Raw genomic sequence first — 21,027 nt, 5'->3', positions numbered from 1 at the left:
CCAGGGAGCCTACAACTACACAGGCACGGTCAGAGCCAATGGCCAACAACAGCAGCAACAACTGCAGCAACATACATGAAAACAATATCAATTAAAATATGTACAAGTTTTATTAGCTAAGGCATGGAACAAAGTGGAGAGAACGTGGACAAATGGGCAACTAACGAGCGGAAACTGTGTGTCTGCAACAGCGACGCTTGATACATTTTTTATAAGCGCGAAAAAAAGTCTGCTGAACAATTTTGAATTTATGCAAAGAAGAGGGAAGAGATAGAGAGAGAAAAGGAGAAAGAGAGAGAGGGAGAGAAATAGGGAGAGAGTGGGAGAGAGGAAAAAAATTAAATTAACTTGATCATTTTAATAACAGCAACAATTAAAGATTTAACGATTCACACAAAACACAACACAAGTCCAATCAAATTGCTTTCGTTTAGAATTCCCAAATTGTTTTAACGAACGGCTGATTAAGCTTGTCTGCTTGTAAAAACAGATGTGCGATATGTAGAGAAACTCTATAACTTCTGTAGAGAACCCCTAACTTAGCCTAACAGAACAGTTGACACATAATGGTTAAGGGTCTCAGGCAAATAAATAACGACCACCTAGACTTAAGTAACAGGTATTTATTAATTGCTTTTTATTTTTTAAAACTAACTTGCCAAAATAAGTTTAGGCGCAGCGCATTAGTAACATAAGTTCTATTATTCTAATAAAACCACACACATCAAAAGCAACTCAATTTTCACTTATAATTCACGAACAGTTAAAGCGTAACCATGATAAAGTCACTTACAGAAACTTGTAGTTTATTCGGTAAGTAACATTCAAAGGATATACTCAGCTGCTTGCGACAAATATATCGTATGAATAATACAAACTGATTGCTAAGTGGGTTCTTTTGAATTCAAGGAAATTGGCGGCCCGCCAGCACTCGGATGTGAGGGCCAACGAGCCGCAAAACTGTTAGTCAATTTGGTTAATCGAAGTCATTCGCCATAAATATAACTTAAGCCAAGGTGTGTCACGGATACGCGACCCGAACCCAGTATAAAGATCCAGTCACACTTCCAAAGACAGTCAGAGATACAGATACAGATACAGATAGAGACCTGGGCCTGATGACAGGCGTTGTTTTTATGAGCGCACGCTGTGACGCCGACGCTGTCGATAATAAACTACAATAGCCATTGATAGTGGCATGAATGAATGAGTGTGAATCAATGAGTGTGTGAGTGAGTAAGCGAATGAATTGCACAAGCCTCTCGCAGTGGGCTCAACGAAAGCGCATTACTTCCGACCCCCCGACGACCTGGGCAGGTATATTGGCGGCGGGTTGGGGATCAATCATTTATGCATTGGCCTTTTGCGCTTTTAATGGGAAATGGGAAATTTGCTGCCGCTCTACGTGTTTCAAAATCGAAAAGAGGTGCGAGCGAGGTGTGCGGGTGGATTGGCTTCGGTGCATGTCGTACGTGGTCAAGCGACGTTTCAGGCTAATAGAAAAGCGACAGAAACAAAAACAAAAAACAAAACAGGTGAGCAGCAAAAGGAACACAAAACAAAAAAAAACGAGTTGGGAAAAAATAATAATAATAATCATAGTAAAAAGTGCGATGCGCGGTACGTGCGCATTTGGCGTGTAAACAAAATCATGATACAGAAATAATAACAAGCACAAAAACCAATATAACCAAACGAATAAGAAAAGTTTTAAATATTCAAATGATCGACTAAGGTATACCCTGTGCCACAGACAAGGCGCCATTTTAAATGAATTTTAGTCAATTCATGGAAAAAAGAAACGGGAGAAAGAAAAATAGTTGGAAAAAAAGAGAGAGCAAAAACATAAATGTGAGTATATGCTTATTTTTGCATAAGAGAGAGAAATTATAAATTACTCCAACTCTCTGCTAATCTAAAGATCTTTATCAGATTTTCCATAACCTTTTACTTAGTCTTTTTAGTGAAATTTTACCAACATTTTCTTCTTATCGGGATCAAAAATCAATTTCATAAACTGCGCTTAAACTTACAAAATTTAAATTCTGCCAGATATTCAGTTCATTGTAAAGCGAATAAGCCCAGCGCTAGAGCAAAAGGAAAGGGCATAAAAGCAATTGTGAAAGTGTGAGCTGAGCATGTCATAAATGTTTTGGCTTAATTTAGTTAAGTTGGCGTGACAAAAGTTCTGCATGTGGAAATTGTGTGTGTGTGCGAGTGTAAAAGTAAATTGAACAATGCGATATGTTTATTATTTTATTGGATTATAATTATGAATGGACAATAAGAACACAACAGCAGCAGCAGTAGCAACAACAATTAAATGGGGCACACTGTGTCGCTTAACTCAATTACTTGAGCAAATAGCTAAAAGCGGGGGCCGTGCGGGCGGTCATATGTTTTAATCAAACGGCAGGCGGGGAGGGGTTGGGGGCCGCGCAGTTGGCCACACAAACAGATCAAATTGGTTTATCTGGCAGCAAGAGGCTGCATTGGCCCAACGGCTATTGACAGCCATAATTCTTGGCATCGAGCAGCAGCGGCGACGACAGGCAGCAACTAATAAAGGCAGAGCAATAACCAATAAGGCCGCAGCCAACGGATACCCAAACCCGAGAGCCACCCACTCGACTGAGCCGCAAACAAACCTATAAAAATGACAAGCAACTGCAACAAACGAGCGCATCTATCTAACTCTAACCAGATGCAGAGGCAACAACTCGGATCCAGGCAAATCCGAGAGGCGACACATTGTCCTTGCCAAGGCGGCTGCAGGGCGGGTGGAGGAGGAGGGTTGCGGGTCGCGTTAGACTGTTTGCCTGCCAAGTCGAGTCAAGTCAAACGCCAGGCAAGCGACCAGGCGCAACAAATTGTGAGAAATGCGCAAAAAACGAAAATGCAGCAGCCGCAAGCAGCTAGCTAGCTGCATGCAACATGGCGGCAAGGAGTGTACGGGGCCAAATTGACAGGATATGACCATGATATGGCTTGCTTGCCACACACACGCACACACACACAACAACAGGTTTTTACCGACAAAATTTATGGCTGCCAGGCGAGTGGATAGGGGTAGGAATAGGGTTCAAGATGTGGAGGGTATTGAATGGAATTTTACGTGTTAGCTGCGCCGCAGGGACAACAAAACATAACTCAATCATATAATGGTCGCATTGCTTCTCTCTCTGTGTGTGCGCGTGTGTGTGTTGCATGTGCCACATAAAAAATGTTCACTGCTGCATTGAATGAGATGTTTCAAAACTCAATTGAGAAACTGGAATATGCACTCACTGGCAAGCTGCTGCTGCTGCTGCTGCTGCTGCGCTTCTATGCGATTCTCAAGCATGACAAATGATAATGGATTCCATATGGTGAGTGCGTGTTGTATGTGTGTCCTTGAGAACTATCAATAAAATTGCATGCAAATTATTGCTAAACTTTAAGGACAGCCATTGAACGTTTTGACAGTAGTTCTACGGAAATAGCCTTGATAATGTCGGACAAAATTGTCAATATGCTGTCCTTGAACAAATATTGCTTGAAGCTTTTAGATTTTAGTAAGCTGTCAAAATAAAATATGGTTGTTTCTCTTGAATTATTTGAAATATGATTTCTTTTATGAAAATATAAATTTGTGGGATGTAAAAAAAATTAATGTTAAGTAAATTAAATCTTAAATTCTCAGTTTTTAGCGATTATCGATGGCACTAAAATTAGTTGGACACGCGACTTTCAAGCAATTTAGACGAAAATATAAACGTGTCAGGTACCCAAATAATTGGGCTCCTTTCTGGACTTTAAGCATTGATAACTTTATCAAAACTGAATCGCATTTAATACTTGATGGCATTTTGGACAAATTTTGTACTCTATTTCAATTTGGCACTTAAGCTACTTTTTCTATTCAAAAAGTTACCTTCTACCAGACACTTTTTGCATCCAAAATTTCCTTTAATTTTTTTTTTTAAAACCTCAAAATTCCATTTTATATTCGTAATTGAAATCTAGACTTATTTGAGATGTAAAACCTTCGGGCTTGACTTGAAAAATGTCCAATTCTCAGATTTTGTTCTTTTGTTTTCTCATACAAAAGCTTGTCAAAGCAGAAGCGTGCTGGTTAAAGAATTTTTCTGGTCCAGAATCGCATTCCCATGCAGATACTCTTTTATGCTTCAATGGAAGTCAAGCGCTCTCCACGCATTTCCGTTTGCCGTCTTAAATATAAGTATATGTACACCTCATATATGGTAAGTTACATACATATATACGTGCATACATTTATGCATGCATGGAAAACATGTGCGTTCCAGTTACGCCCCCGTATTTTGCGCGGCTGTCTGTCCGTTTCCCGTCCGTCCGTTCAGCCTAACCCAGGCGCAACACCTCTTGGAAATTTATGGACTGCAAAACTTTATTAAAAAAAGAAGAGAATAGACACACAAGCTGAAAGATGGGCGTGTGTCAGCCCAAAAGGCGGATTTCTTTTCTTCTTGCCATTCCTGTTATTGTTGTATTATTGGTTTAATAAAAAAAGGACGCCGGCCACAATGACTGGCAAGTGAAGAGATGGTTAAATTAATTGAAATCAACATTGATTAATGTGAGATGCGAGAAAAATGAAGCGGGCGCTGCATAAGACAAAAACAAATACACAGAATGAGACGCCTTCGTACTATATATTAACTATTTTGCAACATTGTGTGGCAGCTGCAGCAACAACTAGAGATGAGCGCGTGTCGTGCCTTCTCGAGCAAACCGGGGAGAATGTGTCTGCAAAAATCTCCTGGCTCTATTGTCAGCAGACTTTGTCATCGACCCTAGACCTTATTCCCTGTGTAAAGCAGAGGCCACTTCCGAATTATAATTAATTAAAGGGCGACAAAGCTAACGCAGCTGAAGCCTACTCTTGCAACGAGTATATACTTATATTTGTCTCTATATGAGGCGTGCATCTTTTATATGCGTCTCGTGTTCGTGTCTTCCCTGATATATCCGACAAGCTCGCATCTCTAAACTGGAACCCAGCAAATGAACTGACCGCAAAACAACGAACACGCAATGTGCCTGGCGCCTGGCACTTGAACTAAGGGCTGCCTGCCCCTGAGCCCTAAAACCGTGTCTCAACCTGCCGCAAGTTTAGTTGTACTTGCACTTTAATTAGACCACAGAACGTAAATTGCAATATCACCAGTCCCACACCCCCGCGTTCAACTCCAGCCTGGCTGCCGAACGGTTCGAATGTTTATGGGAAAGTGATGAGATACGCCCACTTGGTATGGCTATTGAGTGGGGCAGGAGAGTGTGATAGGGCCAGGGGGCGACTATATGGGACTTTGGTAGCTGAGGGACTGCAAGCAACAAGTCATCATGGCCCACAGCTGGCCTGACGAACTGACTGACTGTGTGCTGCAGCCGGAGCAACTTGTGTAAATAGAAAATGTGGAAAATAGGAAAATGGCAAAATGGAAAATGGCGTGCATTAAAAAAAGAGAAGAAAAGAAAAAAAACGAGCAGCGCATGCAAGAGCTACGAGTCAGGGAAACAAGCCAAGGTTTTTCCTGGCCCGAGTTCATATTAAAGACAACGTTAAATAAATTGATTAACTACGCTTTGTGTGTGCGCATTTTGCAATAAACAAATAAATCATTATTTATGCACAATCGCATTGAGTTGCCTTTTAAAACAAAAGCCACAAAGTTTGCGTTCAATGGACTTGCACACGACAGTTAAATAAACACAGAAATTACTGACAGCAGACAGAAGCCCCAATATCATCAGCCTGCCACCCTCCCCTGCGCTCAACCTCCTCCACCTTCTTGTTGCGCTTGTGAAATGCACCATATGGTTGCAGCTATGGCAGCTACGGTTGCAGTGCAAATCAAGTTGAGCTGCCAGCGGCCCGGATTCCCGTCCAATTATATGCAAATTCTACAAATGCCGAGAAATCGGAGTAGACGCTGGACAAAAACGGCAGCTTCACACACACACAGGCACACACATCTCGAGCAACAAGCATCGGCCATCAAGCATCGATGCTTGGGGTAAAAGGTTTCGTTTTAACTTATGACATTAAAACCATTTGCTGGCAAGAGGCACATTAAGCCGCAGCCACCCGATATGGGCATTGATATATTGTGCGCTGTGTTTATGGCCAATGCGAACTGTGAGCTGAGACCTGCAAGCCGGGAACTGGGGAACTGGGAACCTGGGGCCTGGGACCTGGATAACTGGCGCTGTGCGCGTCTCTGGGGACTGAAGACTGCGACTTGAGACTTGAGCTGCGACAACGCGCTGCCTGTGCTCGCATATGCGACACAATTTATTTAATAATTCAATTGCGTTTGCCCATATATTCAGCTAGTTTATGCTTTGAAATGGTAATGTTCACCAAAAGAGGCCAAGACTGGGCTTGGCTGTACATATACTGGAAACTGGAGATATATATTATTATGAACCTCTCCAAGGCCTCTTCGACTTGAATCGCTTCAATCGAACGAAGTTTAGAGATCGAACCTATATTTCCTTGCACACATTATCTATATTCATTTTATAATAAATATTCGCATTCGTTTTTCATCTGGAATATATTTTAGCTTTTCACACCAATGGCAAATTTATTTATTCAGTTTCCATGTTATGTTTGTTTATCATGGATTCATAAACACAAATTATTCACTCTTCATGGTCACATTTCGCCAACTCTACTAACTGCTAGAACTAAGGCTACTTTATAGATATTATATATTCAATAGAGCCCAAGCTCATTCAAAACTTTCCATTACTCCTTTCACCTACCGGACCCCTTTCTATTTTCATTCTCTGCCCACGGTGATGTGCGTATTTTACTGGAAACTTAGCTATGCTGAAAAGCCTAAAGACAATTTTTGCCAATACAGCGCGGATAGTTACATAAAAATAACAAGAAACCTGCTGTGCTATTTGGACAACCCGACTAATAGAGCGGGATTATAGCCAAGCGCCAGCCGACTGACCAGATCTCAGCGCACAGATAACTGCGGGCCAATAAACCCGTTTGGTAGCCGGCTCGGATGACTACTGTTTCGACTAAATTAGCAGGTTGCGGTGAGATGCTGCACAGCTGATCAACGATCAATGAGTGTATCGCAGCGGGTAAAGGGTATTTTTCTTTTTGGGCAAAACCCGAATGCGGCATTTATGAGTGGTCAAATATTTGTGCACTTTGAACCGCAGCCGGGCGAGCGGCAGAGACGAAAAATGTGATTCAGATGATGAAAAGCAAAAACAGGTAAGCCGCAAATTGGAAAACGAGTAATCGGGCGTTGACTATGAGATACCCTGTAGCAAGCAACATCTCTATACAAATGCAACAAGTAAACAAAAATAAAAAAAAGAATGGAAATGATAACTGAGCCCAAAGTGTTAACACATCTGTATATACGATATGTTTCTTTGAGATTATGTCTGGTTAATATACCGGTTCCAGAGAGCTAAAGATCGATAGAGCAAGCATTTCGTTTCACGAATGAAAACTAGAATGCCTTCGAATCTCTGCTTGAAGAGCTCTGAGGGAACCCATAGAAAACCGGTTTCATAAAACATGCCCGACTTTAGACTATGGTCTAAGATTATGATAAATCTTCACTATGTTATATTCAATTTTTAAACATCATCATATAGCACTATGAAATACTATATAATACTATCTAACTCTATGTAACACTATAGTTACAACTTTATACATATACAATACAACTTTAATGCTTTCAGAGATTATGTCTTCACAGGACAAACTTGAACCCATTTTCACTTAATAGATTCAATTTTGAGCAGATAACCAAAATAATATTAACTTTGTCTGCACTATACTATCTTTACTAAGTAAACTTTAAATATAAATAAAAGTAAAGTTTACTGGTTGAGTCTAGTCTATATTCAAATGGAAGTTAAAACTAATAAGACCGACACTCGTATAATGTTGAGGGTATTGGAAAACGTTGACGTTTTGGCTGCCACTCAGCGCTTTTTACAAACTGAGAATCGACTACACACCTACGTGTTGCCGTTGCCGTTGCTGTTTTGGCTGGCGCGCACCTTCTTTGGCAGGCAGCTGCCACTTGCAACACATACACACGAACACACAGCCACACACACACACACACTGGAACAAGCCAAAAGCGAAGGTTGAGGCAGCGCTTGGAGCCGCGACTGACGGCTGCGACTGTGACTGTGACTGCGACTGCGAGTCTGAGGATGAGACTGGCCAACATGCCGCATAATTGATGGCAAAGCCAGCGACACTTAAAAGGAAACTTGCTGGATGCACAACTGGGCCCAAAAAGGCGTTGTCGTGTTATTCTGGCAACATATTGCAAGAATGCAGCGGCATTTCATTGGAAAAGGCCAACTCAAGCAAATGCTGTTGCGGCGACTGTTGCATGTGCATCATTAAAATTAAGTTCGATTTTTTTTTTTTTTTTTAGGGGGCAGCCTTTTGTCAGATGTCAAATATTTTATTGAGAAACCTCCACTGGCCCCCGCGGCAAGCGTGACTCCCGTTAGCTCGCGTGCCGTCCCCAAAAATAAATCGTACAAGAAATTGATTTTATTGTTTTTTCTTGACTGTTGTTGTTGCCACAATTGGAGGCACATACACACACACACACACACACACACACACACACACAAAATAATTAATACATAAAAAGAGAGAAAAAACAAAACAAGCCAACAAAAATGACCAAAAGCGAGCAAACAGAAGCAGCTGATGCTGAGACTGAGGCTGTGAAACTGGGTCAACTTCAATTGCTTTACATGTTGTTTATAAATTCTTTATGCAGCATAAAGAACAATATAAACAACAACAACAAGAACAACAATAACAATTACAACAATCATAGCAACAAAAGCCGCACGCCTTAACAGTTTATATATGAAAATGTTATCTATAACAAAAGTTGATTTGCTTTTCTTTTTGTATCTTTTTTCAAAATGTTAGATATATTTATTTATGTTACACTTGGATTTATTGCACACTTATTCTACACACACACACAAGCGCAGGACACCATTAGATGTGAGTGAAAAAAGTGCCAACTGGTGAAGTCTGCATACTTTGCTTTTATGCATCTCTTTTTGCAGCTAATGGAGGGTCCAGTCTCTCTAGCCCCTGCACTATCTCCCTCTCATTCTAGCTGCATCTGTCTTTTTGGTCGCCTTTCCTTAGCAGATAAAGCTGAAAACTTTTAGCCCACAATAACAATAACGATTTTGCAATTTCGATAATGCATTTTTTTTTATATATCTGTGGCTGAAAGATATTCGTTTAGCTAAGGAGCTTAGAATTTTGTGTGCGTGTGTGTATGTGTGTGTATGTGCGTGTGTGCGTGTGTGGTTAGACGGTAAGAAATTTGAATGCTCTCCTTGGGGAACGGCAAAGTATATCTTAGAGCTTTTTATTTTGTGGTATGAATTATAGGGACAGTAACAGAATTTGTTCAATTTGTTCTTTTGTCTGCTCAGAGTGAAGACGGATTTAAATTTATTTATATATTTATATAACAAAAAAAAGCGAGAAGATTATAAGTTGAAGCTCTAAGTACTTACTAGCTCTGCGGCTTGTAATCAAATTGTTTATAGTCCAATTTATTTTTCGCACTTTGGCAACTCTTGCCTTAGAGTCTAACAGACCTGTTACCTGTTTAGCACTCTTAGCTATTCTATGCGAATTGACAATGAAATGGGAAGTGCCACTTTTAGCTGAACTACTTGCTAAAAGAAGGCGAGCCTTGACTGAAATAAGTTATCACCACACAACAAATAACTAAATGTAATAACTTTTAATCTTTCAACAGCTTGGCCTTCAACACAATATGGCTCGCTTAAGAGCTCTTCATACACCAGGCATATATATTTTAATCAAGAAATAAATTCTAACGTGTTTCTTTATTTTGAAAAAACTCCTTTTCGTCTTCCACGCCATAATGCAGATTTTCTTCATGCAATTTGCATTGATGCCAGAGCTCTTGAATCGTTTCGCTTTTTGCCTTCTTCGCGTCATCATTTAGATCGACAATTTGTGAGTTATTGTAGGGCACACACATGCGCTCAGATCGATGTAACCGCATACTTTGCATGGGCGGTCGGTTTGGCGAGTCCAAGTACTTTGTCGCCCACAATTTGCCTAGCACAGGCACCTAGGCCCAACCACACCCAATCAAACCATATGTGTGCACACTCCAACTCCAACTGCTCGGCCCACTTGTTCACATGAATCATTGTCATTGGTAACCAAAAGTGTGCACAGGATCGATGGACATTGAATGTGTGTATGTCAGTGTGTGTGTGTATGGAGCTGAGATTGCAACTGTTTGGGGTAAGCAAACTGAAAGTAGGTGGAGACGGGGGTCGGTTGGGTAACTGGCTAATGTGCATGCACATTGACTGTCAAAATTTGTATGCACAACAAATTTCTCATATTTAAGTACGCAGTCATAATGATGCGAAGCGGATACGCAAAATGCATAAATGCAACAGCAGCTGCAGCAGCAGCAGCAGCAGCAGTAGCAGCAACTGCAAACTGAAGTTAAAACTGTGGATGCATCAATCATACGCCACGTGGACTGCCTGGCGATGATGCTGCTGCCACTGATGATAATGCTGCTGTCTGTCTGCTTGTCAGTGTGTGTATCTGTTTGTGTCTGGTTTTGTGTGTGTGTGTGTGTGTGTGCCTGGCACCCTAATGCTATTAAAAATCAATCAATAGCACATAAAACAAATGAAAAATGCACCGACAGCCCGCTCGCTGGCGCTTATCAAATTTTGTGCGTTTTATTTATGACGCTTATCAGCTTTTAATTAAGACGATTTCTCGTTGTATTCTTCTATAAACACATATATACTACATCAAAATTGTATACGCGAGTGCATCTGGCATATATACTTATTTTAGTAAATACTTCCTATTTACTTGCCGCCGTCGCATATTAGCTGTGCACAGCACGTTTTTTTCCTTTCTTATATTTCGTTTGTTTTCTTTGTACGGCGAATTATTTTCCATTTTTTTTCTGTTTGGAAATTTTATTTTACGTTTCAGTTTTTTTTTTTTTTTAATATTTTTTAGTGCATAAATTTTTGCGCTTCGGTTTATTTCGCTGAATGCCATTGCCAATGCAAATTGGGCATTATTTGTTCCTGTGCGACTGTGTTGAACATTTTTACGCTGCCTTGCATTTCAATGTGCAGCAACAACAACAATAAGAACAACAACAAGAACAACAACGTTGTGCGCACACACACACACACACGCGCGTAAACGTGGCTTGTTGTGGCAAAGCCAAAAAGGCAGCTGAGTTTTCAATGGCCGCGTGTAGTTTTCTACGTGACACAATTAAAAAACTAAATAGAAAACTAAATGGAATATAGAAAAACGCCTCGTATATTGTATTGAAAGCGAAATTTCATAAAGAAGCGCAGCCAGCAGACGGCATGCATGGCCAACAGGGGCGCCACACACAACTCCAGCATGGCGCACTCTTAATGCTCCGCGATAAAGAAAAAACGTCCTCTTTTAACTAGCAAAAATGTTAAAAGCCTGCAATTAGTATGCAAATTATGGGAAAGTAAGGGCAGCAGAAAAACAGGGGACAAACAGGAGCTCTAATAAGAGAGCTCGTAAAAGTGAGCCCTAAAAGAGGAGCTCTAAAAACTGAGCTCTAAAAACTGATATTGCAATTAACTCAACTTAAAATAGATGACAAAAGGCCACTTGGATTCTTTTTCAGCAAGCTCCACTCTATTCCATGTATGAACTCACATCAGCAGAATGCATAGATAGATTAAAATACTTGTCGAATTAGGAGACTGATTTTTTGTAAGCATTATACAAGAATCTTTGAAATAATATATATGTCGTTCACTAACAGCATAAAAATACAGAAAATAAGAAGAGCGCGGGTGATGATATAGCCAAGTCTCCCTTTTACGAACGTGTAAGCCATATTGTAAGAACGTACTTTGAGGAAGACGCTTGGCTAAGAGATAGATCCTCGGGACTTGCTGTGCTGCCAGTATGCCTAAATACCAGGTATATGACTTATTATTTTTTAAAAATTGTTCAAAGTTACCAAAAAGTTCAACAAAAAATGAAAGCAGTTGTCATGTTATGTTCATCCAAGAAGCATACAAGAATCTATACATAAATTGAAAGCAGTTGTCATAAGCAGAAAGTACTTCATTGGAATTCATTATCATTTTATAGCGCAGATCTAAGCAACTTATCGCATATAGCTTTTCTTATAATATACGATGGAGTTGGCACAACAACAAAACAAAGCTGTATTACTAAAGTTTCTATTGTTTTAATATTTATAATAAGTTATTTAATGATAATAATAATAAATACCTAAGTTGTGAAAACATCTTCACAAAAATTCCAGTAGAGCCCGCAGAAATGTAATATAAACAAAATTAAAAAAAAAAAAACCGAAACTTATTTTAAAAAAAACCGCAAAGATTTATTTATGTGTGTACACACATACATTTATATGCATACACACAACGATGACTAAATCTCTTTCAACTTTTTACAAGCTTCAACTAATTATACCAAACGATTATTGTGCACATCAAACTGATCATTCATCTCTCTTCCGCAGAGCTGTCTGATGATTGTCCCAAAAAAAGACCAAAATATAAATGGAAATATTGAGCACACATATGGTCTTCAATATATATATACATATATATATATATTGGATGGATGGCTTTCATTAATTAGTTGATCGTTTAATGGCTTCCTGGTAATGGCGCCCCTGGGCCAATCCTCGGCCAGTGTTTACTTTTTATGGCACACTTAAAGCCTTTGCCAGCATTTCACTTTAACAAAACAACGAAAAAAGAAAAAAACAAAAACAAAAACAATACGAGCCGAAGAAAATAAAAAACAATCATAATAATTATAAAGCCTTGCTTAATAGGCTTATGACAATTCTTTTTTGAGCTCCAGTTGAATGCACTAAGCGCACAAACGCTGAATACTCGACCGATCGTATAATTATTATATGGCCATGCTCCGGGCTCCATAAATGCGAGCGATAAGCAGCGGGCGAGGGTTCGGGGCGGGGCAGGGGTGACCGGTGGCAGAGGGGCGTCAATTAACCAAAGGGGACAGCTTGGAACAGATTAAATGTGCGGCTATTAATTAAGTGACGACGATTGCAAGTCGCGTCGAGTTAACTTGAGCTGAGCCACATAAGTCAAGCTGATTCAGAGTATATATATATATATAACATTTTTTTTTTTTTAATAAATCCAGTTGGTGTTTTAATGCAATTACAAATTACAATAAAATATTTCCGTTTGCATTGTTGGACGAGCGTTTTTATTTTGCAATAAATTAATATTTTTAAATTGAAAATCATTTGTCAAACGACAAGCTTGACTGTGTGTGGGCCCCCAGTGACAAATCGCTCAGCACTTGTTTTGCCGAACTGCCGCTAATGTGTGACAAAAAAAAACACGGCCGTGAGGTTCAAGTATACTTGAACATTTGTAAGTGATAAGAAGAGAAAAAACCGTACTAACTGGAATGTGAATCAATGAAAGTGTGGGCAAAACCCAAAGATTGTCATGCAAAAGTTGGCGGCAATATGACTAGCTAGTCTGAGGTTCTTTAGTAAGAGAAATCGAGCAAGAAATGGCAAAAGGAAACTATTTTTTTAATGTTTCTATTGAAAGAGTTATAGTACTCCGATATTGATAAGATATTGCTCAATTTAATTTTCAACCGTTTTTTTCTATGGCTGCTATATGATATAGTTTTACGATCCATAGACAGACTGATGCAAAGCTGTACGACTTTAGCTTTAAGCTGAGAGACTGGCTTGCTGGAATATATATCTCGAGTTGGCTGTTGTTAATCAAATTTGATCAAGAATCAATTTGAATTGAAAATCTTCATGAGGATTCTGTCTTTATGAAATTGCAAAAATACGCATTTCTTAAAGATTGGATGTATACAAAAAAGGCTGAAAAATAATTGATTTGTAAGCTATATTTTGTATTTATATTTATTATTTTAATTTTTCTGATTTATTTGCCTATATGCCTATGCTATGCTTTGCTAATTATTAAATACTTATCTGGCGCGAATTAAACAATTTGTAAAGTCGAAACGTTTAATGAAGCTTAAGCCAAAAATGTGCAACGATAAATGAATTGCAATTGCAGTCGTGAGCGTTATGCATTATTAACAATTATGAATGTACAATGAAAATTGCTGGTAAACAAATACGAATTCCCAACACACTGCGTGTGCACACAAATAGAAGAACATGAAATGCGTGCACCGGAGGTCAGTAGCAACAACTGCAACAACAACAGCAACAACAACAACTGCTGCAACGACAGCAACAAACAACGACAATAACTTTAACAACTGGAAATAAAATCAACACATAGAAATGCACATGCAGCGCCCAGTAGCACATTTACATGCGCTACAAGCACACAGCCACGCATACATATGCATACATATACATATGTATATATATATATATACATATACATAAATATTAACATATATAGATCTGGGGCTATGCATTTTCCAAGCGGACCAACATCAAGATAAGGCTGCCCGACTCTCTGCAGATGGGCTGCCCGGCGTCGCGTGCCTACACTCAGAGAAAAACAGTTTGCCCTTTTTAACCGGTTACACTGGATAAAGGGCATACAACAAGTCAAAAGTTGTTACTCTACAAAATTCAAGTTCTTAAAAAGAAATTTTTTCTAATTCTAATATTTGCTATAAAAACCCAAAATGCATGAGTTTATGTTTTGAATGTTATAAATTTATGCTAGTGTTGTAAAAAAAGTAAAAAGTCTAAAAATGGAAATAAAAAAAAAATATTATTCATATTTAAGTTAAGAATACTTCAGCACAAAGTATTCGTAATTTTTTAACCAGAAATTGCATTTCATTCTTGCCCACACATACTTCAATTTATAGTAGGCTTTTTCTCTCAGTGTATGACCCCAAAATCCCAAAACGAACTACACACACACACACACAAAGAGTTGCGCTGCATACATAATTGCATGCATATATATATATACTCTTGATATATATATAAATATACTATATGTATATATATTATATATATATATATATATGCACGATATGTTAGCTGTTGCTGAGCGCACAATGCACGCTTTTTGTTTTGGCTGCAGTCCAGGGCTTAATGCATTTTGTCTGCCCGCTAGGATATACGCGTTCGCATTCATATTCACATTCACATTCACATTCGAGCCGTTATTCATACTAAACATAGTTGCCATGCCGCCTACCCCCAACCCTACCCCTGTCCCAGCAACCCCCGTTCTGACCAGGCGTTCATTAAGCGCGGGCGTCTTGGCGAATTTTTCCTTACTTTTCTTCTTTTTTTTTTTTTTGATATTTTTAATCAAAATATGCGCGATTTATTCGTGCCACAAGGAGCTCAGGCAACGGGGCAAAGTCTTAAGGACATTGAACCACCCGCCCCGCCACGCCCCAACCAGTGATGAGTCAGACACAAGCCGCTGCAGACACGCGACGTGGCAAGTGGCACTAAATACGCCCACCACTAACAAGACTATACAACATGTCCACTGGATTGACATGCAGAATATACTTACAAGAAACTAAGTATATGTATTCGTGAATGGCATATAAAAAGACAACATTTTTACATTTATTAAAGGCCCTCAACAAAATGCAGAGTGAGAAAATTATAATTGAGCGACGTCGCGTTGCGAGCAGCTGAAATAAAAACTACTTGCAACACGGTGGCGAGCAGCCCTCCAATCGAGCCCGCATATTGTTTATTTAGTCAGGATATCGAAACCCGAGGCACAGGCGCATATATCATACATGCCGAGCTATACGTGCATGTGTGTGTGTGTGTGTGTATGAGAGGGCAGTTATTTTAAATAACTCGGGGGTAACTGAAAGGACTTTTCGCTGTTAAAGAAATTTTTGAGGAATTCACAAACTGAAGAATATGCAACTATTTTTTTTTAATGGAATTTAGTACCATTTCTAGAAACTAAAAGTTTTCATGTGCAAGCTGTCACTCAATTATTTTTATTTGTTATTCATTTATTTTATTATTTGCATAACTTAAAGTTTCTAAATTTATTCACAATAAAAAAGTGGTGGAAATATAAGGGAGAATTTATTTGGAATTTATTTATATGTTTTATTTTATATAATTATTCAAATGAATCATTTAAATCTTTATTAGGCGTGCTCAATGGTTTTAATTAATTTAAAATACAAACAAAAATATCTGCTTAATGGAATCCGTTTCGAAGACAATTAAAGAAGACTTTTCGCAAATTCGGCAAAGGTCTGGTCTAAAGTGTTCAATAGTTATGCTTAGAGTTATGCTTATTAATGGAACCGCCCTCGCTTAATGTACGCATGTATGTGTATGTGTGTGTGTGTGTGTGTGTGTGTGTGTGTGTGTGTGTGTGTGTGTGTGCTTGTGTGCGTGTACATAGCAAAGTAGATATGTGCCACATGACGAACGGACGCGGTGGCAGCGGCAGCTACGACGACAACGTCGTCTGGCCGTAGCTGTGTCGCCAGCTAGGCGCTGCCGCAGCTCCCGGTTCAACAAACGCACTCACACACACACACACACACACACACACTCACATACCAGCAGACGCTGACATACACTCACATGGCAATGAGTGTATTCACATACACTCACGCACTCGCGCTTATGAGTGGCGCGTAATCAAATAAACGACGAAACGGCGAAGTGGAAGTCGAAGTCGAAGACCAAGACAAAATGATAGGGGAGTGGGTGCAGCAAGAAGCAGAAGGAAGAAATGAGAGGGGGGGGGTGGTGCTGGAGGTGGTGGAGTTGAAGCAGCAACAGTAGAATGCAACAAGGGGGCAAAGGCGATTGCGGTTGCATGCCCAAACGGAAGTTGCCCGGAAAATGTACATAGAAAGTGAAGTGAAATAAAGTTCAGTTATCTACACACACACACACACACACACACACACACACACACACACACACACTCACAATCACGCACACTCACGCACACACATGCACGCATTGAATTGTCGTTGTTGTTGTTGCTGTTCTTGCCACTGAGTTGTTTATAAAGTTGCTGACACTGTCGCGCAACTGTTGCAATTTGCTTTCAACTTTTCCAAATTCTAATTGGCAAAAGTGCAGCGAAGAAAATGTCATTCGCAGACATTGAAGTCCCCTTTATTGTTGTTGTTGTTGTTGTTGTTGTTGCAACTGTTTGTTGTCTGTTGTCTTTGTGTTTGTTTGCCATTCATTGTGTGCGGTTTTCCCGAGTTGTTTTTGGTTGCTCTGTCACTTGGTAGTTTTCTAATGAATTCAAAGAATTAGATTGGCGGATGTGCAGCGAGCAGGTGTCGCATTTCGGGTGGAGAAAAAAAGAGCTGCCTTCAATGAATCATAAGGGTGGAAGGACTTAAGGACTTAAAAACAAAAGATACCTCAGCTAATGGAATCGTATTGAATTACAGGTGAATACACTGCAATAATATAAGGTTAATTACAAAGTGCATGTAAATTCTTATGATAAGTGTTTTTGATCTTTGCTCGGGCGCCAACAAAGATCATTTTAGGTTAGCAATTTAAGCAGCAGGAATTGGACAAAAATAAAGTAAATATGAATTCCAATATATTGAATTAAATTATATTCATTTTGTTAATTCGAATAGCGTCCAATGAAACCTTAATTAGACGAAGTTGGAAAAATTGCGATCCCTGCTCGGGCGCCAAGAAAGATTTATAACAGAATCTTGTGTGTGCACACTTTATGCTAAATCCATTGGAAAATAAAAAAAAAAAGTTTCGAAACTGCTTGAGTGTCAGAAATAATGAAAATCTGATAAACATCAACATTGGTTTAAAGTTCAAAAACAATGTTCCCCGCTGCGGCTCAATAATGCATAAAAAATAGTGACACACTTAACATAACTTTAACAGTGGCATCTTAGACGGAAAGTCAGTGCCTCTTTAGATATGTATTGCTCCACAGCCGATAAGATAACTTGAGTTTTATTGTATTGCAGTCATCATGAATGACTTGTTTCTATAAATCTTTGGCTGGCCTTACTGATAACTGGCTGATCACTGTTTAAATCATTAGCCCAATTTCGAGTGTTCTTCAGAACAATAAATTGTTCTGTTAGTTAGGTTTTCATTGAGAACAAAAGAGTTCAAGCAGAGTTTGAATATTTAAGTATTTTCCATTTTTCGCGCGTTAAACTTTTTGTGTTTAGAAAAAATAATTCGGATTGTTTATGTGTCTCTTCCGGTTTAAAAAAAAAAAAATGTAAATATATTTTTAGCATTCAAGCAGACAATATGTTTCAAAGCATGCTTACAGGGTGTACCGGGCAGATGCAAAAATGAAGAATCAACAACACAGGGTGTGCCGGGCTGATTCAATGATTCGGATATTTGAACTAATTATAACAACAGGGTGTGCTGGGTAAATTATTATAGACACATTGTGATTATTTATCGCTATTCAGAAAAATTAGCTATCAATGCAATTCAAATTAGGTATACGATCAACATTAGTTTAGTAAATGATATATCAATTCTGATAGAACTTACCATCAAATCCTCAGAGACTGCGCTTTTCGTTTTGCTAGGCATTCCCGATAGTTGCTGCTGCTCCCCTGGCTCGCCATACTGATAATGGTGATTATTTTTATTATTATTATTGTTGTTGTTGTTGTTGTTATGTTGATGGCTGTGGCTGTGATGCATCTGCAGCTGATGCTTATTGGCTGATGCAGCAGTTGCCGACGCCAAACAGAGAAGCGCGGCCACCAGAGGCAGGGCAAACAAGAATCCACATGTGTAACACATTTTTCTGCTCCCGTATGCCAACATGGAAACACTGGCAGGTTGTGCAGTTAATACCAACAAATTCACTTACATATATGCATGCATATGCATATGCACATTTATATGTATTTGTTGTAACTTTAAGTCGGCAACACTTGAACAGTGTTTGTATGTGCTTTTGTATGTAATAACTTTAAGTCGGCAACACTTAAAAAAACACTCGCACTTTTTTTTCGTTACACTTAAGTGCTGCTACTCCACTTTTGGCTGCCGCTGCTGCAGATGCTACGCTGCAGTCAGCTATGAAGCTTTATTAATTCTTCTGCCAGCAAAAACAAATTAGAATTTACCGTTGCGGCTTGAACATTTCACTTTTATTTTAAATGCTGCTTCGTGCTGTTGTTGTTGTTGCCACACACATGCGCAGTGCCAAACAGCCGGCAGCAGCAGCGGAAGCAGCAACACTGCGGGGGTGTAGTTCTTATTTTTCTTTTCTTTTTTATTTTTTTTTTGTTTTTGTTGTGGCAACTGCTTCGCTCTTGGGCTATGGCTTTGCCCTTTTTTTCTTCACATATGACGCATACAAAATGTAGCAGAAGGGGGTTAGCGCAGACGTTTTCGTAATAAATTAAATTTAAATTTCGAAACTAAAAGACACGACACCGACACTATTAAACACACATTAGCTGATGTTGTTGTTTGGCTGTTGGACTATTGCTTTTGTTTGCTTTTGTAAATGCAACGACACAATTAACTAGCACGCGATGCGTACACAAAGGAGCTGTTGCTGCGCTGCTGCGGCTGCTGCTGCTGCTGCTACTGCATTTGTTGCTGTAATCCCACGCGCTAAACACACGCACACGCAAATGCACGCACACAGACACCGACAAGACGCCTGCTCTGCCTTGTTGTTGTTTGCTTTTGTGCGCGCCTTTTTACAAAAGAAGGCGCAGTAACAAAAACAATAACAAAAACAGCTCACGCGACTCGCTCGCCTGGCAATGCGTCTTCTTTATTTCGTTTTACTCGTTTCGGTTTTGCTCGCTTTTTATATACATATATTCAAATAATCCTTCTTTTTATCGTATAAAACAACACAGAAAATCTCATCAGACCGCCTTTTGTGCGCCTTGTGCTGGCTTTGGCTGCCGGCCCGATACTGAGTGCGACAGCGTATATGAGCGCGACACAAAACCGTTTTGGTTTGTCTGACTGTTGATTTAGTTAAGTGGCGAGAGAGCCTGACGCGTGAGCGTACAGCGATCGCAGCAGCTAAGAGCTCGAAGCATAGCAATAACTGCACAACGGCTGCGCGGCCTAAAGCGAGTGCAGTTTTTACTGTTCGCTTCGTCTATGGCGTTGTTTTTTTAGGCCTCTTCGCCATTTCTGTTTTACGACCATTGCTTCTTCGGAAGAGAGTGTTGTCGTGTGCGAATTGCGAGTGTTGCAGAGCTGCAGTTGACTCAAGTAAGACGCGCACGCAATGTTTACATATGTGTCACTGCCCTATTGCAACTGCAGCATGCCTCAAGAGCGATCGTGTGCCACACGTCAGTTTAAGAGCATGAAATCAAATCGTTTAGCTCTTAATTAAGTTATAGAAAGAATGAATCGAAAGAGTCTTGTAAGATGAAGACTTGAAGACTGCTAAATGTTTAGAAAAAAGTTAAGAAGAAAGTACAAATTTAATTTCTTCTTAATACATTTACTATCTATTTAGTTTTATTTATATTAATTTGAAAAATATGAACTATAATTTTTTTTTAAATATTTTTAAAAATTATTTTAATAATAAAAAACAAACTTTGTTATTGTTGATTTGATCTCTTGGTTAAAGGTTTCTTCTTATATTATATGTATAATTGTTTTTTAATTGTGTATGGGTAATTCTTAAAAAAATTAAATTATTTCTTATAATCTCAGTGCTTATGTGGATGATGACTGATGCTGACGTACTCTCGATAATTGTGATCCATATTCATTTAAATGTAATTTATTGTCATTTAATCAAGTACCATGTGTCTACGTATGATCGTTGACCTAGACCCCAGACAACACAGAGAACAACTATACACACATTCTCATATATATATATATATATATGTATGCATATATCTCATCGCTCAAATTGCGAGTCAGTCTTGGGGTCTTT

At 39.2% G+C, this 21,027-nt stretch overlaps 1 protein-coding gene across 1 annotated transcript in view; it reads right to left on the bottom strand.

The window, feature by feature from the left end:
* Positions 1–20,043, bottom strand: part of Mmp2 (Matrix metalloproteinase 2) — a 106,640-nt gene extending 86,597 nt beyond the window's left edge. The window contains exon 1 of the mRNA XM_002049255.4: positions 18,639–20,043. Coding sequence (XP_002049291.2) covers positions 18,639–18,920 — 282 coding nt within the window. The 5' untranslated portion in view covers positions 18,921–20,043. The remainder of the gene's footprint in view (positions 1–18,638) is intronic.
* Between the last annotated feature and the right edge of the window lie 984 nt (positions 20,044–21,027).

Source organism: Drosophila virilis, chromosome 5 (assembly GCF_030788295.1).
Source record: "Drosophila virilis strain 15010-1051.87 chromosome 5, Dvir_AGI_RSII-ME, whole genome shotgun sequence".
Lineage (NCBI taxonomy): Eukaryota > Metazoa > Arthropoda > Insecta > Diptera > Drosophilidae > Drosophila > Drosophila virilis.
This window is presented reverse-complemented; position numbering and strand designations above follow the sequence as displayed.